At 39.6% G+C, this 26,800-nt stretch overlaps 2 protein-coding genes across 3 annotated transcripts; one reads left to right on the top strand and one right to left on the bottom strand.

Annotated features, from left to right (window-relative positions):
- Positions 1-1,588: 1,588 nt before the first annotated feature.
- On the bottom strand, positions 1,589-22,668 carry batf2 (basic leucine zipper ATF-like transcription factor 2). Of its 2 annotated transcripts, XM_047386647.1 has the most exons (4): positions 22,558-22,668; positions 14,954-15,375; positions 13,099-13,218; positions 1,589-6,548 (listed from the first exon to the last, which is right to left on the bottom strand). In XM_047386647.1, exons 2-4 carry the CDS (start codon positions 15,044-15,046, stop codon positions 5,652-5,654), a joined length of 1,110 nt encoding a protein of 369 aa, XP_047242603.1. In that variant the 5' UTR covers positions 15,047-15,375; positions 22,558-22,668; the 3' UTR covers positions 1,589-5,651. The 2 variants fall into 2 exon arrangements, with proteins under 2 accessions (XP_047242603.1, XP_047242604.1); XM_047386648.1 differs by lacking the exon at positions 22,558-22,668 and having other exon boundaries at positions 14,954-16,144.
- A 104-nt stretch (positions 22,669-22,772) lies between these two features.
- arl2 (ADP-ribosylation factor-like 2) lies at positions 22,773-25,113 on the top strand. The gene is made up of 5 exons (XM_047386649.1): positions 22,773-22,969; positions 23,401-23,511; positions 24,217-24,379; positions 24,681-24,761; positions 24,857-25,113. The coding sequence occupies exons 1-5, from the start codon at positions 22,905-22,907 to the stop codon at positions 24,989-24,991; spliced, it is 555 nt and encodes a 184-aa protein (XP_047242605.1). The 5' UTR covers positions 22,773-22,904; the 3' UTR covers positions 24,992-25,113.
- The last annotated feature ends 1,687 nt before the right edge of the window (positions 25,114-26,800 follow it).

The following is a 26,800-nucleotide window of genomic DNA, read 5'->3' as shown; positions in this document are numbered from 1 at the left end:
TTAAACTTTTTTGTCAAACCTAAATGTTTCAGATCATTAAATGAATTTTAATATCAGGCAAAGATAACCTAGGTATGTACAAAGTGCAGTTTGAATCTGTTGATTTCATTAATTAAGGTAAAAGACCAATTCAAAACAGCTTGGTTCCACATCTGATTTTTAAAATCAGTGTCACCAGTCACACCCCGACCTAATTATTGCCTGAGCTGTAAAATCCATAATTCTCTTAAGTAGGACCTGTCTGACGGCATGTAGTAGGCTAAAAGATCCCAAAATGGTCCAATTATAGGTCCAACGCTTGAGGCCATTCTTATTTTTCAGATCAACAATGGTTCATAGATCACTTTCCTACAAATTCAGACCTATTTGTTCAGTTTATTGTTGAGCAAGTAAAAAAAATCACTCAAAAATAGTTTTTCTTAATTATTTAGCTTAAAAAAAATCTAATGTTTTGTGACATGGAAGTGCTTTGAAGTTCATAATTTTGGCCCATCTGGTAAAATGTTTGGATACCACTATACAGAAGCAACTGAGTCATCAAATGACTTATGTGAAGGAAGTATTTGCTGCTGGTGTTATGTAGAACATCCGTTGTGTATTTGTCACAGCTTATCCTGCTTTTTGTTTCTCTGTCCTGAGAAAACAGGACTTTTAATGATTTTCCTTAACCAAGTGGACCCTAATGTTTAACAGGTTAAAAAGGAAAGCAGAAAATTTCTCATCACTTATCTGTAGGCTGTAGTTTTTTTCTGCTCAAAATTTATTGAGCTAAAAATATGCATTGGGAACGAGGTTTTAGCATTAGAGTACAAGATTTATAAGCTGAAGAAGCTCTCATTTACAGAAAAATCAGTGTAGGACTGAGAGGAAATGATTAAGGCATCGGTCATCATTTTCTCTGAATCGGCTTGGTTGAGGAACTTCATTGCATCATGTATTCATGTCCTTTGAGCCTTTTCAACATGTTGCCACATTATGAAGACAAAATTCATCGTATTTTATTGGGATTACACATGAAAGACCAACTCAAAATAATGTTAATTTAGGAAGCGGAAAGAAAAGTCCAGGTCTAAATCCAATCCAGAATCCGTGGCAAAACTTGAACATTCATGTTCACAGACACTTTACATCCAAGCTTATTGAGCTATTCAGAAAATAAAGTAAAAAAAAAAAAAAAGTATTGATTCAGGGGCTGAATACAAAAAATATACCTAATTGTTTTGGTTTGTTATTTGTAAAAACGTGGGACATCATGCTTTTCCTTCCGCTTCACAATTACGCACTACTTTATACTACAAAAATTTCAATAAAATATCCTGAAGTTCAGGGCTGTAATGTGAATACCTCAAAACTACTTAATGAGTCGTCTACTGCATAGATTTAAGCATTTTTCCATGCAGGAAGTTTTGAATTTCTATTCCGAATTAAAAAACTGAAACCTACAAAATGCTAAAGGTAAACTCACATGAGCCAGCACACTTCAAGGAAAAAAATCCATAAATTTGATTTTATTTAGGGAATTTTAAAAAGCTATCGTGGAGTCAAATAGAGGAAAGATAAAAACAATAACTGAAACTAAACAAAGATGTACGTATGTACTGTACTGCAGAAATGTTTTTATTTTGTTGTGTTTACACTAAAACTGGTGTTGCGGCATAAATATATGTGATAAATACACACAGTCACACTTAAAAGCACATCGTTAACACAAACTCTCATATATTTCCTCTGTATTGGCATAAATACATTTATATATGCCAAAAACTACATTATACATTTTTTAATAAAATTATAGCATTAGAATCAACATAAATCACTGGAATAACCTAAATCATCATTCAAATAAAAGCGCTGCACATTTCCTAGACATAAGAAAAAGTAATTCACCCGTAAGAAAGGAGAAAACAATGTTTTTGCAGCGTTTTTATCCAAAGCATTAAGTAATTAAATGGTCTTTGAGGACTCTGAGAAGAGATATTTTATAGGAAACCAGCTTCGTCTGTAAAGCCCACTGACATCGAATAACATAAAAACATTAAATTAATACCTCCCATTCATCCTATTTTCATAAACCACAATCTAATCTAAATACATTTGGCATTTCTGGCCACATTAGACATAGAAATTCTGGTTTACAAGATAATCCTTTAAGAAAAAGTTACATTAAATATATAATCAGAAGAGCATAGTTAAAGATGCCACTTTCATGGGGAAAAAACCTTTGCTTTTGTCTCTTTATCACATTCTGTAATCCATCTGACCATGGCTGGCACCAATGTTTCTTTAGAATATAAATGTCTCCCTCTCTATTCTTCTGGAGATCTTCTAACAATGAATTCAAATGTTAAAAAAGCAAATGCACAGTAAAATAAGAGCCAGGTGCTCCAGTCTTTCTTATCCCACCTGGGTGCCTGAACATTTCTTTATGCATAACTTGGATGGTGTTGATGTTTTGTAATACACTAACACTTCAGTTTCCCTTCCTGATGTTAAAATCAACTTTTTGATGGTTTTTTTAATGGATTTGCACAAAAACATAAATCAGAATCATGTTAATACTTGCTAGGTATGGCAAAGACTGAAATTAGGCTCATTCATTAAAGGTAAATTAGGGAAATATGTTGATACAAGTTATTACTATTGCGAGGTTTAAGAAAATTTTTGTGTCTAAGGGATAAAGGTGGAGCAATGTATTTACGAACTACTTTGGAAAAAAAGAAAAAATGAAACTGAATTGATTGTCCTGTCAACTGATAAGACCGCCACACCTCCCAAAATCCAATTGTAATATATTGGAGTGGAAACTCTGAGGACTAAAGAATACAATGACATTAACAAAAAAAAATGGGAAAAGTATGTCGATGCAAAATATTTCTGTGCCAATTTTTAAAGGAGCAATTTTTTGTGGAACACAGGTAGAGCACAAGATGAAGGGACCTCCAGGAGTTTTCTATTGGTCTGGCAGACGCATACAGTAAAAAAATAACAGACAACAGAACAATGTGTTTCATGATCTGACACATAGCTAAATAAATAACCTGGTGGGATCTTTTCATGCCCTCCATTTGAATTATACAGGCACCTGCATGTCTGTAGATGCTGCAACAAATCATGAGTCATAAAAGCCTGAACGTTTCTTTACCACATTTACATTTGCTGCCTGTTTCAGCCCACAGCAGCACAGTATGTGGCTGAAACCAACACCAGAGTAGTTCACATTGAACTCCATCATGCATCTTTCTAAAGTACTAATAAATACTGTAGTATTTAAAAAACTGGATTTTGCAGCATGGAAATAAATAGCAGCCACAGACAGTAACACCTTAGGTTGCATTAGTTAGGATACAAAAATATGTGCATACAATATGCAGCCACAGCTGTCCTTGTGACTCAGTTTAATGGCTTCTGATGAAAATTCTTCCAGATTACATTTCCATGAACTTCCAAGGTAGTACAGCCTCCTCCCAGGCTTGAGTTAAAGGGGCTTTTTTTATTAAGAAACAGCTGACACCCTAGACTGATTTCTTGTCATTGTGAAAATTAGAGTGACTTGGTTTAGTTGATGTTGCAGTTTGTAGCGACAGATTTCAGTAGCAGTTCCTGGAACCTCAGGCTTCTATTGAGGGATCCTCTGTTAAGTTCTCTACCATTAAAAGGAAATTCCAGTTTAAGACAAAGAGTGTCCTCTAAAAAAATTAATAAAAACCTCTGTGAGACTGAAAGGGGGGAACTATCTGATCTGAAGTCAGAGTCCAGGGGTCTTATTGGTTGTATTATAGCAAAACTGGGGTTTTGCATTTTTCTGTTCTTTAGATTTATAATAATTTGCTTTTATCTGCTTTGATTGTATTATGTGCAAAACGTTCATACAACCCCTTATTTCTTTATATATTCCTTTCCAAGCAGCCAAACATTTTTGAATACATCCGTTTTTAAACGGATCTTGATCAGTTGGTTTTCACGCTGTCTGGCAGTCTGGTTTTTGGGTCCTGACCACAGAAGTATACCATGCAAAAGCATAGGACAAATGAAGAAGTAGTGGGCTCAAAACAGAACATCTGAAGGTCATCTCTCCAAGTAACAGGAAGTCGGGCAAAGACCTAACACAGGAGCTGGGTCAGTTAACAAACCACTGGGATTCACACTGTTGGTGCTAAAATAATATTTTCTGTCTGTCCTACCGTCTCATCTTCGGTATGTTTTATTGATTCAAGGAGAATTGCACAATACATCATAATCTTCATATCAAAGTGTCCAATATTTTAGTTCCTAAGGACTGGGAGGATTTAATTTTTGGTAGGATTTTGTATTTTAAGTTGTGCTTGCCAGTAATATATATTGTCTGTTTAGTAGACTTCCATTGCCCTCAGTGCCTACACTTGACTATCATTTTTTTTTTGTATTCATTAATAGTATCACAATTACATGTTTTCCAAGCAATTAAATAGCAGGAAATTATCAAAGATTCTGGGTCGCAATATATGCACAAAGCATGTAACCCAGTCTCTTTATTTTAAACAAGGGATACCTACTCAACGCATGGGGGGTGGTACCATCCCCCCTTGGCTGTACATGCTTTAAAGCAATAGAAAAAATGCTTAGAGAGCAACTAATTACACTTCTTTATGTAATGCTTGTGTGACGCTCCTTTCCAATGCGGCCCTGCGCAACTATTCTCTCTATTCAGAAAAGCACTTCCTGTCCCAGATGGGATTATGTGAAGGTAACATAAATGTCTCGTGCTATATTAACCTCTATGGGTATAATGCAAGACAACTCTTCAGGACAACCCTGAGTTGCCCCAGTAAGTCGCAGCTGAAGCAAACTCCACTCATGCTTACATTTGTGATAGTAGGACAGAAAACCCTTTATTCTGGCATTACTGATTATCCAAGTTGGAAATTATACTGCTGCAATAAAAAAATATTTTATTTCAGGGTTGTTTACATCTTTTTACTTATTGGGCCCACATGACCAGAAAATGAACTTCTAAATAGCCCCAATTGGGATTATCTGTAAATTACATAATTCCCTCATGCTATAAAGACCTACTCGGGTTTGATGCAAGACAACTCAGGTTACAAGATGAGACCCATATGGGGCCTGGACACGTTACCCATTTGAGACATAGTTAGGATCTGCATAGGATTCTCAAATGGACAACAAAGGTTTTCACGCCCAGGCTATAAGGCTTTCAAATTCAACGAATATCAGGGTTTTTTTCACATTTAATTTTAGATTTTAGCTTCTAAGTAGTTTGTTGTGTCATATATTTTTTGTGATGTTTTGTGCTCATCTATAATTAAATGTGTTGGAGGGACCTTGTGGATTAGAACTGTAATTAGCCTGAGTTTTCTGAGCGTATAACAATAAAAGTCTTAATTTTCTAGAAATGGCTATGCACTGGACAGAAAGTAAGTGGAAAAACAGCCAGGGTCCAGCAGAAAAATTAAGAGCTGCAGAAAGCTTGTAAAACTACTGATGAACATAACTTTTGGAGATTACAAATTAGTCTGACTCTTTCTAAGCAGAATATAGAGAAATGCTTTAAAACGTCTGCACAGATTTGTATGGAAAGCTTAAATTATAGTTTATTAGTTGTGGATTGAGATGTTGGAGTTGAAAGAGAAATAAATAACTATTCTGCTATGCTACAAGTTACCAAACCCACTCAGGATCCAATCATTGACTTCCAGGAGCTCAGAAAGAGACATGTCTTTAGAAGGATCAGGCGCTGGAGACCCATTAAAGCTGCTGGAGGTAGTCTGACAGTGATTCAGGGGGCTGGGCACAGTGAGCAGAGAGAGCAGAGACTCAGGGCCAGGTGAAACCTGTTGATTGTAACTTTGCAAGGAGGCAAAATATGCAGCAGGAGAAGGAGAAGGCACTGAGGTCACCTGGACTGGAACCGACAAAGTCTGAGGAGCAGGAGTTTGAGGAAAGGCACTGTTTCCACTGAACTTGCATGAAGACAACTCAGGCACATTTTTGGGACTACTTTGCTTAGGTAAACCTGTGCTTTGTACCCCTAAATGGGCAGAACAGGAGTGTATGGTAGGTGTGTTTGAAATGGAAGAATCTAGGTTTCTTAAAAATCCATCCTCTGTTAAAGCAGAGTTTTGGGATGCTGTTGAGGTTGTGTGGACTTTGTTTCTCTGTAGCTGAGCTGCTGTGGAGGGAGCAAAGCTGGGACATGTTATCGGAGGTGGATTACAAAACAAAGAATGGGGAGCTGCATGTGTGAAGAAAGAGACTGAATAAGCTGCTGCTGTCGGTCCTGTTGTTGGAGAAGAAGCTGAAGACGTGAGACAAGTCCTTTCAGGGTTGTTGAAGGTTTTAAAACCTGCTCTGGTCTTTAAGGAAGATGAGTCAGAGGCCTGAGGAGGACTGGAGCCAGCTTTACATTCTGCCGGGGATGAGCCGGAGTCTTTTAAGCGGCAATGAGGTTTGTGGCGTTCCAAAGCTGTCTCGTAGAGGCGGAGGTCTTTCTTCAACGCTGCAATCTCTTTCTGCAGAGCTGAATTTGATTGCTCGAGACACTGCAGCTCCTAAAGAAACAAAAGGCAAGAAAAATGAGTGATGGGATTTCTTTATTAAAGCAAAGAGAAGCCCTTATCAACCATAAAATCCAACCGTTACACAAAACATCCCACCTACATACAATCACACCAGGCCTGGCGGGTGCAGTAATTAGATAACACAGCCAAGGGACTCTGAGACTCTAAGAGCTGCAGCAGAAACCATGAAAATCACTGTGAGGATGCTGCTCAGTTTAAACCAGAGTCCCCAAGGACTGAATGAAATATGGCATTTAATAGACGGCACAGTGAGCTCAGCAGGAAACGAGTGAGTGGATGATCAAACAGGGACGGTGATCCCCTGCTGATCGCTGCCGAACTCGAGAGTTTAATTAGGAAAGTGTAACTGCTGTCATGAAGGACATAACCTCAGCTATAAAGTTCATGAGTGACATAACAGGAGCTCCTGGTGAAAAGCAGCTCTGACTTTCTATGTTTTTAAGATTGTCTAAAGCCTTTGATGCTGTTAATCACTGGATTTTAATTGAATGTTTTACAGATATTGCTTTTATCTTAAAAAGTAGTAGCATGATCTGAATCTTGTAGGTGGAACCCAGTTGATTATTAAAGACAAGGGGGTCCCACGAGGCTCAGTTCTTGGACTTCTATTGTTCTTCTGTCTATATACTCTCACCAGCCACTTTATTAGGCACACCTGTTTAATTGCTTTTGTTGAGGTAAAATAATGCTATCATTGATATCCTTGCGGCCTCAACCTCACCCAGTCCGGATGTCGTGAGAAAGAACAGATGAAGAGCAGGAAATTAAGATTAATACAAGTTTAATTTGGAAGATAATAAGTCCAATGATTTCCAATGCAAAATAAATACACAAAGAAAGAAAATTACGTAAGGCCTTACGGAGAGATCGCAGGTTTCAGCAAAGCATGGCTGTCTCTACTTCATTACAAATGTCAGCCCATCTTATATCCTCAACTTCAAAGCTTACTGACTGTGCCTCCCCCATATGCAGTCTGGTGCTGTGAATCAGCCAAGCCCCCTTGTGGTATCTACAGGTCCTTCTCAAAATATTAGCATATTGTGATAAAGTTCATTATTTTCCATAATGTCATGATGAAAACTTAACATTCATATATTTTAGATTCATTGCACACTAACTGAAATATTTCAGGTGTTTTATTGTCTTAATACGGATGATTTTGGCATACAGCTCATGAAAACCCAAAATTCCTATCTCACAAAATTAGCATATTTCATCCGACCAATAAAAGAAAAGTGTTTTTAATACAAAAAACGTCAACCTTCAAATAATCATGTACAGTTATGCACTCAATACTTGGTCGGGAATCCTTTTACAGAAATGACTGCTTCAATGCGGCGTGACATGGAGACAATCAGCCTGTGGCACTGCTGAGGTCTTATGGAGGCCCAGGATGCTTCGATAGCGGCCTTTAGCTCATCCAGAGTGTTGGGTCTTGAGTCTCTCAGCGTTCTCTTCACAATATCCCACAGATTCTCTATGGGGTTCAGGTCAGGAGAGTTGGCAGGCCAATTGAGCACAGTGATACCATGGTCAGTAAACCATTTACCAGTGGTTTTGGCACTGTGAGCAGGTGCCAGGTCGTGCTGAAAAACGAAATCTTCATCTCCATAAAGCTTTTCAGCAGATGGAAGCATGAAGTGCTCCAAAATCTCCTGATAGCTAGCTGCATTGACCCTGCCCTTGATAAAACACAGTGGACCAACACCAGCAGTTGACACGGCACCCCAGACCATCACTGACTGTGGGTACTTGACACTGGACTTCTGGCATTTTGGCATTTCCTTCTCCCCAGTCTTCCTCCAGACTCTGGCACCTTGATTTCCGAATGACAAGCAGAATTTGCTTTCATCCGAAAAAAGTACTTTGGACCACTGAGCAACAGTCCAGTGCTGCTTCTCTGTAGCCCAGGTCAGGCGCTTCTGCCGCTGTTTCTGGTTCAAAAGTGGCTTGACCTGGGGAATGCGGCACCTGTAGCCCATTTCCTGCACACGCCTGTGCACGGTGGCTCTGGATGTTTCTACTCCAGACTCAGTCCACTGCTTCCGCAGGTCCCCCAAGGTCTGGAATCGGCCCTTCTCCACAATCTTCCTCAGGGTCCGGTCACCTCTTCTCGTTGTGCAGCGTTTTCTGCCACACTTTTTCCTTCCCACAGACTTCCCACTGAGGCGCCTTGATACAGCACTCTGGGAACAGCCTATTCGTTCAGAAATTTCTTTCTGTGTCTTACCCTCTTGCTTGAGGGTGTCAATAGTGGCCTTCTGGACAGCAGTCAGGTCGGCAGTCTTACCCATGATTGGGGTTTTGAGTGATGAACCAGGATGGGAGTTTTAAAGGCCTCAGGAATCTTTTGCAGGTGTTTAGAGTTAACTCGTTGATTCAGATGATTAGGTTCATAGCTCGTTTAGAGACCCTTTTAATGATATGCTAATTTTGTGAGATAGGAATTTTGGGTTTTCATGAGCTGTATGCCAAAATCATCTGTATTAAGACAATAAAAGACCTGAAATATTTCAGTTAGTGTGCAATGAATCTAAAATATATGAATGTTACATTTTCATCATGACATTATGGAAAATAATGAACTTTATCACAATATGCTAATATTTTGAGAAGGACCTGTATACCATGCCCAAAAGTCAACATTTATTGCTTTATTGTCCATACAGCCAGCATTTACTGCTTGCAGCTGCCGAGAACCTCCCAACCTCTGTTTCACCCCTGCTCCATCCTGACTCCTGCTGTGATCTGTGATCCCTCCTCAAGGCTCACTCATGTTAAATCTCAGTTTAATGTTCCCACATGCAAACTAAACTAATAGCACAAAAGTACATGATTTTAATTCTCAACACTTTCTAACACAAATAGGAAATCAGCCAATCACACTGCAGCAACCTAAATGCATTTAGGCACCTACACGTGTTAAAGATGACTTCTGAAGTTCAAACCATGCATCAGAATAGAGAAAACATGCATTTAAGTGACTTTGAATCCAGCATGGTTGTTGGTGGCAGACAGGCTTGTTTGAGTATTTCAGAAACCAAATCTACTGGGATCTGCATCTCATTTGGGCACATCTAGGTAAATAAAGCAAATGAATAAAAAAATAGATTGTTAAGCCTTCTATCTCTATAGATAACTTTGTGCTTGGGTCTTGCTCAAAACAATGAAGGATCCCTAAAACAAAACCTCAATACAGATAAGTTGTTATGTCTCAAGGTTGTGCATGACAAGTGCTGAATCTTTCAACCATGAATCGCTGACACAACGCTGTGCTTTTTATTTTAAAGAATCGAGCAGCTTGTGGTCGCCGTGCTTCTGCAAACTGAGGTTAAACGCCACACTAAAAGCAGAAGTGAAAGAGATTAAAGACAGAAAACAAAAGTCAGGACTTACTACACATGACAGAGACACACCCATTCATAAAGATTAAAACACGTCCGACCGACATCCAAGAGGCGTCACGTGCATTCACAGTCAAGAAGCAGTTTAGGGATTGAAGGTTTCATTTTCCTTTTGCCTGAAAATTTATGAAGTACTTTATTTTTAAACTGCCGCTCCTCCCAAATACACATGACAGGTTCATAAGTGTGGGGATTTAAACTTTGTTTACGTCATCTTTTAAATTAATCAAATTATTGGATTTACAAAAGAAAACTGGATTATTTTGACTTGAACCTTGAATTCACTCTTAACTTTGTGATCATTTACTATGCAAAAGTCCTGAGTCATGACTCATATTTCCAGATTTCTTGAAGATCTTTTTAATCTTTTATGGTCTTTAGTTACTTTTTCACTTATTTTCAGTCCAGCATTTTCAAGGGAATGTTTGTTTCATCCAGACACACAATTGCTCCTAAATTCAAGGAATAAGCCAGCATTGTGTTGACAAATAACAGACAACTTAAATAATGTGGATATTTAGGCAAATTGTTACTAGCTGCCTGTCGCAAAGAGACAAGTTTGTTACGATTTCTTTAGTGCAACGTAGGACCAGTAACTTGAAATAATTATATTACATAACGATGAATGAGTGAGAAGCAGGGTAAATTTGGAAAAGTTATACATATGAATAAAAAGGTACTTCTTTTTGATTGAAATTTGAATAGTCTTCTCTCTAAAAGTTATCATTTTTTATCTACTGTTAATGAAAAGCCAACAGAAGGCAGTTTTCTCTACCCTGGATAGTAATGAGGAGAAAGATGGGTGTTTTTGGGCTGCGTTTTGCTAACAAAGATATTCTGAGCTGAGGTTCTGTTAGTCGCAGCAGATGTTCAAAGCTAGTTGCTGGGATTTCCCCTCGTCTTTGAGATTACAGCTTTAAACAGTTTTCATAAAGGGACATCATGTTCTGAGGGGTTATTTGAATGTCTGTGGCATGTCTTGGTCAAAATGCAACACCAATACAGTACCACAGTACTCCCACCCACCCTGTCTTTAGAGCGCTTTTCTTTACCGTTGATGTTAAGTGGTGGAGGAAGACAGTTTTGACTCAAGTTCCTCTTTATTCTGAGGATGGAGGATTTTATGTAAATGGTATTATAGACCTAATTCAAATCAGTTTAGTTCAGTTCAAATTGGTGCAGTTCAATTCAATTTATGTAAATCCTACATTTTCAGTTCAGTTTACACCAGGTTAGTGCAATTCACTTCGGTTTAACTTAATTAAGTTAAGGTCATTTTAATTCAATTCAATTCAGTTTAGTTAGGTTTAATTCATTTAATTTATTTTAGCTCATTGGTGGATGGATGCATTAAATGTCGACAGGCTGGGATTTAATCCCGCGACATTCTGCATCGAGGAATTAGGCCTCTGTACATGGGTCCCGAGCTTAACCCCCTGCACCATCAACATCCATGCTCCATTTCAGTTTAATTCATTTCATTTCAGTTCAGTTCTTTTATTTCAGTTTTAATTTAGTTCTTTTTAGTTTAATTTAGTCCAGAGCTCAATTAGTTCAGTTCAGTTCAGAGTTCAATACAATTTAATTCAGTTCAATTTATTTTAAGTTAATTCAATTCAGCTCAATTAATTTAATCTCAGGGGACTCTAGAAAGAAACAGACAGGTCTAATTGTGATCCAGTTACATTCAATAACTTTATCTCGCAATCCAGAGTCCAGAATAATCCAAACAAAAGTACATTCAAACACTCAGATTTAGGCCAATATCCAGTACTGATGGGATAAATTTAATATCATACACTATTCTCCTTGTTCTAGATATTGACAATGGGAGGTTTAGCATCTTCCTAATGGCTGACCAGACGTTGATTGTGTTTTTTTACCCACTCATTGTCTATTCTGGCTGCTTTCCAGGAGTCCGCACCCATAAATGTAATTGTGTCCAAATGGGTCTCTGGGAAATCACCCAAATATTAGCCAGAAAATTCAGAATTTTAAAAATTAAACAGTTCATTTGATGCCTTTGACAAAAATAAAAGAAATATAAATTTTCTTTGAAACATCAGCCAGGTTTTGCCAAATTATTTTGCATCCTAACTGATACATTAGACCTTTTTGGTTGTGTAATTATTCTAACCAGACCGATTAGGTTGATTTGAAGTTTTTGCATTTTTATGAAGAATATGTAAAATGTACTTAGCAATATATTGCTTGAAATAGCAGGGTTTTGTATTTGGAAAATACTAACATAAAGAGGGACAGGTCACAGATATACTTGCATCAAAAATGAAGCGTTTGGAGTTAAAAGCTGACAATTTAAAAGGCCAGATTTTAAAAATAAAACTTTTTTTGCCTCATTTTAATCACATTGCCTGGTTTTCTCAATTTCTTTGTATCATACCTGATAGATTAGGCTTCTGTAGCAAGGTAATTATTTTAACTAAAAAGATTTTTATAGAATGTGTCGAATGTATTGGGCAACATATTTACCTAATGCAGAGAAGAGATAGATTCATTAAAGATGTAGAGGTCCACCGATGATATAGGGACCAAAGGTCACATCGTACTTCAACACATACTAACAGGGTCCTTTATTTATGTGTGTGTGTGGGTTTGTGTGTGCGAGCTCCAGGTATTATTCATGTTGAGGTCGTGCTGTAGGATGTAGACACAGACTGCATGTCCTCTTAATGGAGATTGTTGGCTCTAAGCCAGGATAAACTGTTAGAGAGGAGTTAAAATGTACTACTATGGGGAGAAATTGGGTAGGTAAAGACAGAAGAAGAGAAAGGAATGTGTGTGTGTGTGTGTGTGAGGTTGGGTTGGGTGGTGAAGGCAGAGAGAAGGGGCGGGCCAGCGCAGGGGACTAGCTGGAGGGAAAGTCTTTCTCTTAAAGCTGAGCATTTACAAGAAACGGCTATAAGCCTGCTGCCTGATTGCACAAGACACACACAGACACACACTCCCAGAGGCATTGTGCAGTTGTCACACAGTCTGAGGGTGTGTGGGTCAGTGTGACAGGAAAGGAGACTGAAAGTCAGAGGGTGAAATATAAAGGCAGCAGTCAGAAAAATAAACACAGAAGCTCTGTTTTTTAGTTAAGGACTGTGTCAGACCTCATGCAGCTCATCGGCTCTCTCTGTTTGTTTACGCCGGCTCTTCCTCGCCGCGTCTCGGTTCTTCTCTCGCCTTTTTGTCCCTCTGGGCCGAGGCTGGTTCCCCTCTCCTTCTCTCTCCTGCAAAATACAAAAGCAAAAGGTTTAATCAGAACCCTCGCGGGTTAATGGCACGTTCCAAAAGGTCATGTTTACTCCGGGCTCATTATCTCTCTGTGCTTCTTTGTTTTAGAACTGCAGCCATAAAATAATAGGAGATGAAGATTTAAAAGCTAACAATCTATCATGATACATCATGTGAATCCTCAAAATTAAGCAGCAAATCAGTAAAAAACATAAACAACTCATGATGTGAAGCAAAGTTAAAGCTTATAATCCAGAGAGAGAAAACAAGAGCAAATTTCAGAAATTCTTTGATAAAAGACTCATGCTGTAATTTCCAAAAACCCTTATTACTGATGAGACTTGACCACATTTTAATAATGCACGCTTACTTGTGTTGTAGATATATGGACCCATCCACGGTATTGTCTACAGATTACTTAAGATCATGTCCAGGTGTCATGTTTGTTGTAAAGACAATTATTTGTCATTTTCAGGTTCACTTTTCATCCACATACCTGAATAAATTCATCAAACTGCCCTGTATCTCCCCAGATAAATGTCACATTTTCATTTACGTGGACAGGCTTATTTGGAAACTTTAAGAGTTTGGATTCGGCTATGGAGTCAGATATTCAGGGCTCCGTTTCAGGAGAGCGGAAGAGAAGAATTAGGCGAGGCCCTCGTGAGAGAGCATGACATGTCACATTGATTTTCTTCTCCCTTCAAATGGGAAAGGGAACCAAGGAAACTGCATATATTTGAAAATTGCTTCAAATAGAACCAATAACAAAGCCAAACCTTAGGGCTTAAACTGTAAATAAATGTAAATATTTCACCAAAGCAATGTTTTTCTGTGTAAAGCCAACAAAAACCATGTATGATTTAAATTTAACAATGTTAAATGTTTCAGTCAGTTGCATCACTTATTTATTTAGTAAGTTATTAATGTAGTAAATTATTTATTTACTTATTTATTTTTATTTAACTTTTAAACATTATTTGCACTAACTGAGCTATTTTAGTTTACAAATAGTAATATTTACTTCATTATCTGAATAAAAAAGATCCCAATGTGGGCCTGGGTCCAGTTTGTACCCACTCAACCTTAGCAAAATCCATAAGAAGCCCTAATGACTATCTGTCGGTCTGTTTTGCTTTCTATCTATCTAGCTAAAACTACCAAATGGGGCCCATGTAGATAGGAAATGGGCTGACAAAATGTGTCCCAAATGAGGTTGTCTGCAGGTTTCAAATAATGGCCTCATGTTAATTGCCCATATTGGTTTGACACAATAGGACTATGGCAAAAATGTGGGACCCATATGGGTCTGTGGTGTGTTGCACAATTTACACTGATTTTCTTTATACCCATTTGAAACCTAGTTTAGACCTACACAGGTTGGCCAACAAGGTTTGTCCCTTCATAAACCTCAGCATATGGGCCCATCTATCTATCTATCTATCTATCTATCTATCTATCTATCTATCTAGCAAGAAAAATGGGTTGAAATTTGGGCCCCATATGGGCTATAAATACGAACTCTATTGTTATAACAAAACTCAATAAAATTCAAGCCGTAATGTTAAAAGATACTGCACAATAATCCTTATATAGTTCAAATATTACCAGCATTTAGAAAATGAGTAAATGTAATACATAATTTAATGAGATTATGGCTGAAATAAACAGTATTTACATCAATTGACTTGTTGGTTTAAGTGTTAACTTTAGTGCACAATGAGATCTTACCGGAGCAGAGATACTGCTGCTACACTCCTCGGTTGACAGGGACCCGCAGGGGCTGCTGAGCTCATACCCGGTGTCCATAAACAGCAGGGGCATGTTTCTCCTCCAGCAGGACGGACTTTCACCCGGTCCGGATGGGCACACATCCAGCCTTGCAGGTTGAGTCAGGCTGATCCACCTGAGCTACTTCCTGGCTGATGCTTGATGGTTGCTTGGTGACTTGTTAATGCTGTGTGTGGACTGAGCTGCTCAGCCGGCTGCTCCGAGCAGTTTTGAGCGCAGGCGGTGTGGCTCCTCGCAGATGATGATGATGATGCAACATGATGCTGTAGCTTCTTTCAGTTTCGCTTTATTTTAAACGGCCCCACTGATGTTAAGGCTGAAATCTGTTGCTTTCACTTGCTGATTTTTTTGTTTCACTTGGCCTAAATGTGAATAGAGGACGCTTCTATAATTAACAGTGATGATACCAAACAGACTCAGACTCGTGATAATTATCACACAGTTACTAATTTCCATTAGTAAATCTGTTTCCAGGTGTAAACATCTGCAGCAAACTGCAATCTTGAGCTACAATTTCCCACAGCCCCTGAAAGCACCACACTCACAAAAGCCCATCCACACGGAAGGGTTTCAAATGTATGACCATATTAGGATAGAGGGGGTCGCTCTTCCCCCGCGTATAGGGAATTTCTGGAATAATTTTTGCCAGGAAACGAACACAACCCAGCTCCTCAGACGACAGTCTGTTGCTTTTACCGGTCCTCCAGGGGAAATGACACGCGTGTACGGTGGAAATGGGCTTCCAATGAATCCGCTAGTGACTCCAGCTTGCACCCAACTGGAAATTGTCATGAGTCAGAGGTTTTTACAAGGCTTCTCTGTTTCTGCTGTTCTGCAGAAGTTTGAATTGGTGCCAGGAGAACGTTCTGTTCAAAGGCAGCTGTTCATCTGCTGTTATTTCATGCTGGGATGGAATTCACAAAACTCATCTGTACAACTCTATCTGGAGGCCAGAGGTGTAACTATGCTGCTGGCCAAATACAGTTGGTACAGATAGTCTATACACTCCTGTTAAAAATAAAGGTTTGACAGTTTTATAGTTGAGACCATGATTAACCATTTCAAAACCCTTTCCTCACGTCATTCAACATTTATCCTATACAAATCAACATAAAACAAGCACATTTGTGAGCGGTGAAAATGTACAACTGGAAAATTAAAATTCACAAAATACTTTATTAATCCGAAAAGGGAAATGAAATGTTGTTGTAGCTCATATTATGCAGATTTCTTCAAAATGCTGTTGTGGATGCTGATGGCTGTGGAAGGATCTCCTGTTGTGGTCTTTCTTACAGCAGGTTGAATTGTGTTACATGCACTGGAGAAATCAAAGAACATGATCCTCACAGTGCTGCTGGCTTTTTCCAGATGATAGTGGCTTTGTTTCAACTAATAAATTGCAGAAACATCTTTTGATTAGTTTTAGTATTCAGTCTTGTTTAAAAGGACTCTGTCAGGAAGCCATATCTTTACTTGTTAATATTTGACCTCTCCTATGGAGGTAAATTTGTCTCAATATTATTCAATCAAACAAAAAACTAATCTCAATTTTAAAAAAAACTAATCTCAATCAAAAAAATAAATTGTGGTCAAAACTTTTGGAATATTCAATCAAAAAAAAACTAATCTCAATCAAAAAATATTAAGTTGTGATCAAAACTTTCAGAGTTGTAACAATTATTTTTTCTTAAATGGAATATTTTATTTTGGGGAGAACATTTTTTTTTTGATAAAAGTTTTTTTGATTAAAATGACTCATTTTTTCTCACGAAGAGAAAAAAGTTATTTGCAAAACATAAACATTTTGCGCATGTCAAAAATTTTTGGTTACGAGTCTCGCTTTTTTGGTTTTGACGCTCTCTGTTTTTGGTTGAACTCAAAGAATTTCGACTATCGGTCGGACTCTCCTCTCCAATACCCTGGGGTAGGCCTTACCAGGGAGGCTGAGGAGTGTGATCCCCCTGTAGTTGGAACACACCCTCCGGTCCCCCTTCTTATGAAGGGGGACCACCACCCCAGTCTGCCAGTCCAGAGGCACTGTCCCCGACCGCCACGCAATGTTGAAGAGGCGTGTCAACCATGACAGCCTTACAACATCCAGAGACTTGAGGTACTCAGGGCGGATCTCATCCACCCCCGAAGCCTTGCCACCGCAGAGCTTTTTAACCACCTCGGTGACTTCAGCCTGGGTGATGAAAGAGTCCAACCCCGAGTCCCCAGCCTCAGTTTCCACCACGGAATGCGTGATGGCAGGATTGAGGAGATCCTCGAAGTACTCCTTCCACTGCCCGATAATGTCCTCAGTCGAGGTCAGCAGTCTCCCACCCCCACTATAAACAGTGTTGGCGAAGCACTGCTTCCCCCTGAGGCGCCGGACGGTTTGTCAGAATCGCTTCGAGGCCAACCGGTAGTCCTTCTCCATGGCCTCACCGAACTCCTCCCAGGCCTGAATTTTTGCCTCTGCCACAGCCCAGGCCACGGCACGCTTGGCCTCACGGTACCCGTCAGCCGCCTCAGGAGTTCCACAAGCCAACTACAGCCGATAGGACTCCTTCTTCAGCTGGACAGCATCCCTTACTGCCGGTGTCCACCACCGGGTTCTGGGATTGCCGCCGCAACAGGCACTGCAGACCTTACGGCCGCAGCTACGGGCAGCAGCATCGACAATAGATGCGGAGAACATGGTCCACTCGGACTCTATGTCTCAAACATCCCCCGGGATCTGGTCAAAGCACTCCCAGAGGTGGGAGTTGAATACATCTCTGGCCGAGGGCTCCGCCAGGCGTTCCCAGCAGACCCTCACTATGCACTTGGGCCTGCCAAGTCTATCCGGCTTCCTCCTCTTCCAGCGGATCCAACACACCACCAGGTGGTGATCAGTGGACAGCTCAGCCCCTCTCTAGGGTGCCTAGGGTGTCCTGGTGCCAAGTGCACTGATGGACACCCTTATGTTTGAACATGGTGTTCGTTATGGACAATCCGTGACTAGCACAGAAGTCCAATGACAAAACACCACTCGGATTCAGATCGGGGAGGCCATTCCTCCCGATCACGTCTCTCCAGGTGTCACTGTCATTTCCCACGTGGGCGTTGAAGTCCCCCAGCAGAATAATGGAGTCCCCGGGAGGGGCACTATCCAGCACCCCCGACAGGGACGCCAAGAAGGCCGGGTACTCCGCACTACCACGAGACGGCCGAGCTGGGGGGCAACAAGCAAACCCACACCAGCCTGCCGCCTCTCCCCGTGGGCCACTCCAGAGTAGGAGAGTCCAACCCCTCTCAAGGAGATGGGTTCCAGAGCCCACGCTGTGCATGGAGGCGAGCCTGACTATTTCTAGTCGATATCTCTCGACCTCCCGCACAAGCTCAGGCTCCTTCCCCCCCAGCGAGGTGACATTCCACGTCCCTAGAGCCAGCCTAAGCATCCGGGGATCGGGCCGCTGAGGTCTCCACCTTCGTCCGCCATTCAATCCTCTTTGCACCGGTCCCTCACGGTTCCCCCTGCAGGTGGTGGGCCCACTGGAGGATGGCCTCGCGTCTCTCGTTCGGGCTTGGCCTGGCCGGGTCCTGCGAGGTGCAACCCGGCCACCAGTCGCTCTCCGACGAGTCCCGACCCCAGGCCTGACTCCGGGGTGGGACCCTGGCTCTGCCGTACCGGGCGACGTCACGTGCCTCGATATTTTGGTCCTCATGAGGGATTCTTGAATTATTTATGTATGCATTATGTAAAATAATAAATATTTAATATTTTACTGTACAGTTTTGGAGAAGTATCTTGTCAAAATACCTCAAAATGCTCAACCATTATATGCATTTGTCCAAAACCATGAGAGGTGACAACACAATCTGTTCAGATTATATTAAATATTTATTATTTTACATAAAACATGAATGTGAAAGTTGTAAAAATGTAATTAATATAAATTTCTGTAGGCTACTTTTCTGTTTTCCTCTTATTTTCTCAACCGTTGCCAGGATCAGGGTCCTTTCTGCTCCATTACCGTAATGCGCCTTGTATGCCCGACGCTAATCTTTAAGAGAGAGCTGGTGTCGGCTGACGTCACTGCGTATTTCTGACTGTCGGCTCACTTGACCGCAGTTTTCCCCTGTACAGTTGATGTCTCCTCACTGAAGCGACTCTGCAAGCCCTGCAGTTCGAGCAGAAGTTCAGAGATGCGGCTTTAGTCAGCGCTAACCAATAGGGAAACGTCTTACATCGTTCGTCTTTAGGCCCCGCCCAGGATGTTCATGTTCCCAGAACTCAAAATTCATTGAGTTCAACCAAAAACAGAGAGCGTCAAAACCAAAAGAGCGAGACTTGTAACCAAAGATTTTTGACATGCGCAAATAAAAGTTTTGCAAATAACTTTTTTCTCTTCGTGAGAAAAAATGAGTCATTTTAATCAAAAAAAGTTTTATCAAACTATTTTTTTTTCTCCCCAAAATAAAATATTCCATTTAAGAAAAAATAATTGTTACAACTCTGAAAGTTTTGATCACAACTTAATATTTTTTTATTGAGATTAGTTTTTTGTTTGATTGAATAATATTGAGACAAATTTACCTCCATACCTCTCCTCCCTGTAAAAGTTATTCAAACCACATAGATTGTCAGGACACATTGTGTCCAGAGCCTTCTGGTGGTGGGTCCACATATTTTCTAGAAGACTAACATCTCAAGGGGTGTGAACACTTTTGCAGGGCACTGTACATCCTCATCCCCTGTACATGTCCAAACCACCTCAGCCTTCCCTCCCGTACTTTGTGCCTAAATGGCTCAACCTGCGGTTCTTGTTTCATCCATCCATTTCTTGTTCCCCTTTTATCCTTGCAGGGTTGCAGGGGGAGGCTGATGCTCATCTGGACGAGAGCCGGTCTCTAGATGGGTTGCCAATGGGTTGTCGGTCTATTTACAGTCAGAGACCCACAGGACTAACAACAATGCACATACACACTCATAACTATGGGAAATTTAGAGAAACCAGTTAACTCAACAGTCATGTTTTTGGATTGTGGGAGTACCCAGAGACAACCCATGCATGCATGGCGAGAACATGAAAACTTCATGCAGAAACAGCCTAGGTCAGGATTCAAACTCAGGACCTACATGCTGAAAGGTAGCAGTGTTAACAACAGCACCAACGCATAGCTTGGTACTTGCCTTAACACCTCCAATCTATCCATTTCAGGTCTCACTAAAAATCTTGCAAATCCTCCTTTTCACTCTTGAAGCTCTCATTTTGTCACAAATCATCGCTGGCACTCCACCCTCACTGCGCTCTCTTATTTACTTCCTATGCACTGCCTGTTGCTTTGGATAGCTGACCCCAGGTACTTAAACTCACCCACCTTCAGTGACTGCTTCCTTCAGCCTTACTGTTCCATATGTGTTCCTCTCATTCACAAACACTGTGACTTGTTTGCTTCATCTTCTCTCCAGAGGATTCCTCCACCTTTTTGGGGTTTTTCCACATCCTCTCTAATCTCACTAGAGATCAGGCAGTGTCATCTACAAACACTACAATCTATATTCACTTCCTATTTAAACCACCCTGACACTACTGTCACACACCTCACCACTGTCTCACTGTCATTGCTTATGACCTTCTCCGCCCTCATGTACTTCTTTACCACACTAGACCTTCTCAATCTTTGGCTTATGTGTAGATCCCTAGAACCTGATTTCCATGTTCACAAATCTGAAGGTAGATTATCCAGAAAACTGGACCCAAACTGCATTTGCTACTTGTTCAATTTGGATATCATTTAGGTCCCTCTTCATTACCACCCATCCATGATGTGGCCTCGTCCTTGGGGCAGAAAACATTTCGATGGACAAAAGAAAATACTTGTGACAAACTGCATCTCTGTCCTTTTTTAAAATAGACTTTTACTAGACAGTCTGCACTTCAGTGTTTGTTTCTCCACACTCACTGGTTTCATTTCTTCTTTTTTATTTGATGATGTTTTCATTTTACAGATTTTCTTAGCATTAAATGCTTTATTGCTGCTTGATCTTGCATTGTCTCCTCTGGGCTCTATAATTTGATATGTTTTGTTACATTATTTTAGGACGAGCATCTTATTTAGTGTTGGAAATGTTACTTGCCATGATTGTACCCCTTGTCATTTTAAACGAGCTCATCCCTTTTACTGGTATTTTACATTTTTAGTATTAACTCCTTTTTGTACACTTTTCCTTCCACTAAGTGCTTTACAAACTTTCTGTTAGGAATCTAATTATGGGTTTAAACAGATAAATGCTTCTTAGCCTTGGAGATAGAAGATGGTTCAAACATAATTTCTATCACCCAACAAATATCTGTAAAGTGCGTTCCTCATTTGTAGTCATGCAACTTAGTCGCTACTTTGTGGAGTCACCTTTTACTACAATTACATCTCCATGTGTTTTAAAGTATTTCTCTACCAGTTTTGCACATCTAGAGACTGAATTTTTTTGCCAATTCTTCTTTGCATAGCAGCCTAAGCTCTGTCGGAATGGAGGGAAGACATTTGGGAACATCAAGTCTTGCCACAGATTCACACTTGGTTTTAGGTCAAAGAGATAATACTGAAATAATAACAAATAAATACTAAAATATACAAATAAATAATAAAAAGCCATTTGGATAAGTCTGGCAATGTCATTCCAAATGACCAAAATCTAGTGTAACATAAACCAATTCAGAAAAATAATCCTTAACAAAGATACAATTTTCAACATGTATATATACACTAATATATCCATGTTGATTTACACTAAAACTAGTATTCCATATAAACAGTTATATCACAGTAGAGGAATTCCTCACTAGAGGAATATTCTTTTAGCAATGTGGAAAAACGTATTTCGTAGTTTATGATCATTTGTGAAAACTTTAGGAGGATTACGATACAAAGATCATAGGTAAATTAGATTTATATAGCACCTTTCACTGACAAAAATCAAAAACTGTTTCACAAAAACAGGTTAAAATTGATCAGATTGACAAGGTGTTTTCTTGAGAAGATATTTTCTTTCTTGAAACTTATAAATAGACAGATATTTTTAATAAACAAATATTTGCAAAAAACTAATATCATAAATTGTAAGAATCTGATGTGTCTGAAAAAATGACCTCAGGAAGTTTGAATTTGATAAGGGTAGCAATCAAACTCAGTAAAAATAAGGGTCAATTTGTTAAGTCAAGGTTTTAACAATGGTTTGTACTGGATATAAGATAAAATAAGAATCTTTAGTGTCATTATGCATTAGCACAACTAAAGCTTTGTTTGGTGCTTACGGCCCGATAAATGTATTGACATCTGGGTTAAAATGTAACTAAATAGAAAACTTTAAAATATAACTTTGTTCAAGCATCTTTTGATTCATTTACAGTATTCATTAATCTTGGAACACTCAGTTACAGGGAACCAATTAAAATTCAGCTGTCCTCAAAGAACATTTTATCACTAATCCTCTAACGGAAGCCATAGTTTGCAGATAGGTTACAAAGGATCATAGATTAACAAAACCTAAAGGGAAAAAATGTGCAAAAATAAACCTTTTGCTGTTTTCCTTCGCTCTATTGGAGAACACAGCTTTCTGTCCCAACATGGCGGAACCGTTTACGTATCGCGGAAGTAGTTTATCTTCCTCTTTCAATCGCTCATTAACAGCCTAGCCTTGAGCTAATCGTTGGCCAATCACCTAGCTTCAATAACACTTAACACCCAATCGAACTGTTAGAAAATCAGCCAATCGGAGGATATGAGGGGCGGGGCCAACTTTCCCGGATGTATCATGGATCGCAATCCCGCTTCTGAAAGCTAGCATCTTCAGCCATAAACCAAAGTTTACTGTGTTTTTAATTCAAGAATATTTGTTTTAGGAACTGTTTTCAACTTCAAGATGGGTTTGCTGACGATTTTGAAAAAGATGAAACAGAAGGAGCGGGAGATGAGGCTGCTGATGTTGTATCCTTTTCTATAACGGTTTAGCCTAGCTAAAAACAAGGTAGCATCCAGTACCAATTACAAAAAGAAATATTAAAAGGATAATCTGAGCTAAGACTTGATCAAATGAATCAGTCCTATTTAATGTCGTATACTAAGAAAAAACGCTGTGTACATGTCTGGTTATGTATATATTTTCCTTTTTTTCAGTTTCCCAATATTATAACTTTCTACAGTTTTTTTTAAATTGGTTAAAACAACTGGTAAAAAATGTAAAGCTTTATTTTCAAAATTAGCTGGTCAAAATTTGGCTTCTGGTTTGAGGGTTAGACCTCTGACTAAAGCATTAAAAAGCATAATTAGATTTTTCTTTAAGTGGGGAGGAAGTTTCTACACATAAAGTCATGTTTATGTGAAGCAGTGTGGACTTTCTTTAACTGTGCTCCATGCAGAGGCCTGGATAACGCAGGGAAGACGACCATCCTGAAAAAGTTCAACGGAGAAGATATCAGCACCATCTCTCCAACGCTGGGCTTCAACATCAAAACCTTGGAGCACAGAGGGTAAATAACTCTAACATACAAACACAGGATATAAATATGACACAGCTTCTCATGGAGAACAAAAGTCTTGCTGTTTTATTTTTGAAAACATAAACAATCACGTGTATAACTATTTCATTTGACAGGAAAACCCTTTAACATTAATTAAATCGGGTTAGTTTTGTTTTTAGATCAAGCAGATTGTTGGGAAAAAAAAATACTGGACTGCCAGCCTGCCTTTTTTTCTTTTATTGTCGCCTTTTGTTACACGTATTATTTCCTATTCCTTGTCATTTTTGCTTATATTTGTTGCTTATTTACCATTCTCAGTTTGTAAAACTCTGAAGTATCCCGAGCATTAGTGTGTCCGGCTTTCATCTGCTTCAAATGATGTAAACATGCTTTTCTGGTAAACTGCTTTAATTTCCCAGATAGTTTTTTTTTTTCTATGAATGGGTGGATGTACAAAACCAATTGACAAACGGGTAGACAAAGAATAGATGAAAAGATAGTTGGATGGACAAACTGACAGATGGATTCATACAAAAACTAAATAAGGAAATCCAAATATTTTTATGCATTTATACAGACCTGGTTAGTACTGAAATAAAAATCTGTACTTTTCCAAACTTTGTAGGAAACCTCTAAGATACATCTTCATCTGCTGAATTTTCATCTTGATTCCACTCACTTTTCCTCTGTGTGTTTTTTTTTTTTTTTTTTCAGGTTCAAACTGAATATCTGGGATGTAGGCGGTCAGAAGTCCCTGCGCTCCTACTGGAGGAACTACTTTGAGAGCACGGACGGGCTGGTGTGGGTGGTGGACTGCGCAGACAGACTCCGACTGGAGGACTGCAGGCAGGAGCTGAGCTCGCTGCTGCTGGAGGAGGTTTACCATACTTCTAATTCTGTTTCATGTCCTACTTAATGTCATGTAAATTTAAACACTATAGTCATAAAATGCAATGTTGGTTTGTTTTCTTGGTCATATAAACAAGAATTACAAGGAGGTAGGTGATACCGTTAAATACAAGATGATACTCATATTTCAGATGCAAGCGATAATTTGTAATTACCGTAATAAACAGTTGATTGATGTCACTGTATGCGGCCAAGAAAGCTCTGGAAAGAAATGATTACATTAGCAGAGTTCAGATGATTCGTTTCTAATGTCTTCCTTCTTGTTGCAGAGATTAGGTGGTGCAACACTGCTGGTGTTTGCAAACAAACAAGATTTACCAGGAGCGTTGTCCAAAGAGGCAATTCGAGAGGTAAGCCCAACTCCCCCTTTTAAAAGAAGTCCTGATTGTAATTTGTAACTTTTCTAGATGGGTTTATTTCCGGCTCTTTGTTTTTTTTTTTGCAGGCGTTGGCTCTGGATGACATCAAAACTCATCACTGGTGCATCATTGGCTGCAGCGCAGTAACAGGAGAGAACCTGCTGGCTGGAGTGGACTGGTTATTAGACGATATTGCTGCAAGGATCTTCACTGCAGACTGAGGTCCAGGTTCTGACATACTGTAGATATGTGACAGATTAGAAATTCGGCACTTTTGTTTTGCTTTTATGCTTTGTGTTGTAAAAGATGTTTGATTTTCTTTAATAAATAATTATGACTGTGATCCATAGTTCAGACTGGTTCTAATTTGAATACCTGATGAACACATAATAAGAGTTCTGTTCTTAAACTGGGCAATCTTCTGTAATACAACTCAATGCAATTATTATCAAGGTAGCTCAGTGGCTTACTTAGTTAGTAGGTTTAAATCCCATCCATAACCTTTCTTGGTAGAAAGTGCATGTCCTTCCCATGCAGGTTTTTCCTCTTGATACTCCAGCCTACAGTTTCATGCCTGTTTTTCTAATTGGACACTCTACATAGTTGCTACTTTGATATTTGTGTACCCTGTGTTACAAATGTATTTTATTTAAATAGCACCTTTCCCAGATCAGAAACCACACAGTGCTTTACAACAAAAACAGGCATAAAACACTGAAGATAAAACGGGAAATGTATACCATAAAACAGCTTAAAACTAGCTAAAAGCCAGTCTGAATAAGTGGGTCTTGAGACGCTGTTTAGCAGAATCAAGATGGAGGCGATGCTTTTCACAATCTGGGGGCCACGGCTCTAAAGGATTTATCCCTTCTTAAATGTGTTTGTGGACCCATTAACAGCCGATGACTGGGTGATCTCAGCAAGTCCAGGGAGCTAAAAGGTCAAAGATCCAGGGATCTAAAGGTAACAACTAAAATCTTAAAATGAGTTAATGTGTGGTAGCCCTCATAAAGAGATTAAAACTGGAGTAACGTGGCGTCTGTTTTGTGTGTTGGTTAAAAGCCTTGCAGCAACATTCTGTACTGACTGTAGACAACCAAGATCTTTCTCATCCAAACACACAAAAAGGCTGCTACAATTATCAAGACGAGATGAAATAAAAGCATGAGAAATCATCTCAACTTTTGAAACTCAAGCTCAGTGACTGATTAATCCACGACAAACGTTCTCCAACAGCATGTCAAAATCACAAATACCAAGATTTCTGAGGTTTTGTTGGACAAGATGACGAAACACCAAGATATCGATTGAAAGTATAGCAGCTGTGGAAGACCTCCGGTGTGGTACCAGTGCCGAAGACCACACATCTGAAGGACCTCAGTAGATACAAGCTGGTAGCACGGAGCTTGCTTCTGATGCAGATCCTTGAGAGAGGTTGGTCTTCAACCCCAGTTGAGGTCCACTGCAAATTGCCTACCAGCCTGGCATTGGGGTAGACGATGCCATCATCTGGCACCAGGCTCTGACCCACCTGGAGAAGCCTGAAAGTAGTGAGGATCATGTTTTGCTATTTCTCCAGTGCTTTTCTCATCTAACCAGGACCGTGGAAGGAAAAGCTGGAGCTGTCAGGAGTGGACCACCATCTGTGGCCAGCTCTGTCCTAGGATGTCCTCTAGACACAGTGCAAATTGCATGAAAAAACTAGCAAAAATAACATCACTGTTGGGCAATGTCCCCCATCCCGTATATGAAGTCGTTGCAGAACTGGAGAGGTCCTTCAGTGACAGACTGCTGCATCCTAGGTGCACAAAGTAGTGTCATCACAGATCCTTCCTCCCAACACCTAATACATTTTATTTAAAGCACCTTAAAACACAAGAAAATAAAAACAAAATATACACTGAACACAGCAATCAAAGGAGGAAAGCTCTCTTGAACAGATGGGTTTTGAGTTTAGACTTAAACAGAGGAAATGTTAAAAGAACATCTGGAGGGAGTAATTTCCAGTTTGGTAGATATTATTCCAGTCA

The sequence above is a fragment of the Girardinichthys multiradiatus genome, chromosome 14 (assembly GCF_021462225.1).
Source record: "Girardinichthys multiradiatus isolate DD_20200921_A chromosome 14, DD_fGirMul_XY1, whole genome shotgun sequence".
Taxonomy (NCBI): domain Eukaryota; kingdom Metazoa; phylum Chordata; class Actinopteri; order Cyprinodontiformes; family Goodeidae; genus Girardinichthys; species Girardinichthys multiradiatus.
This window is presented reverse-complemented; position numbering and strand designations above follow the sequence as displayed.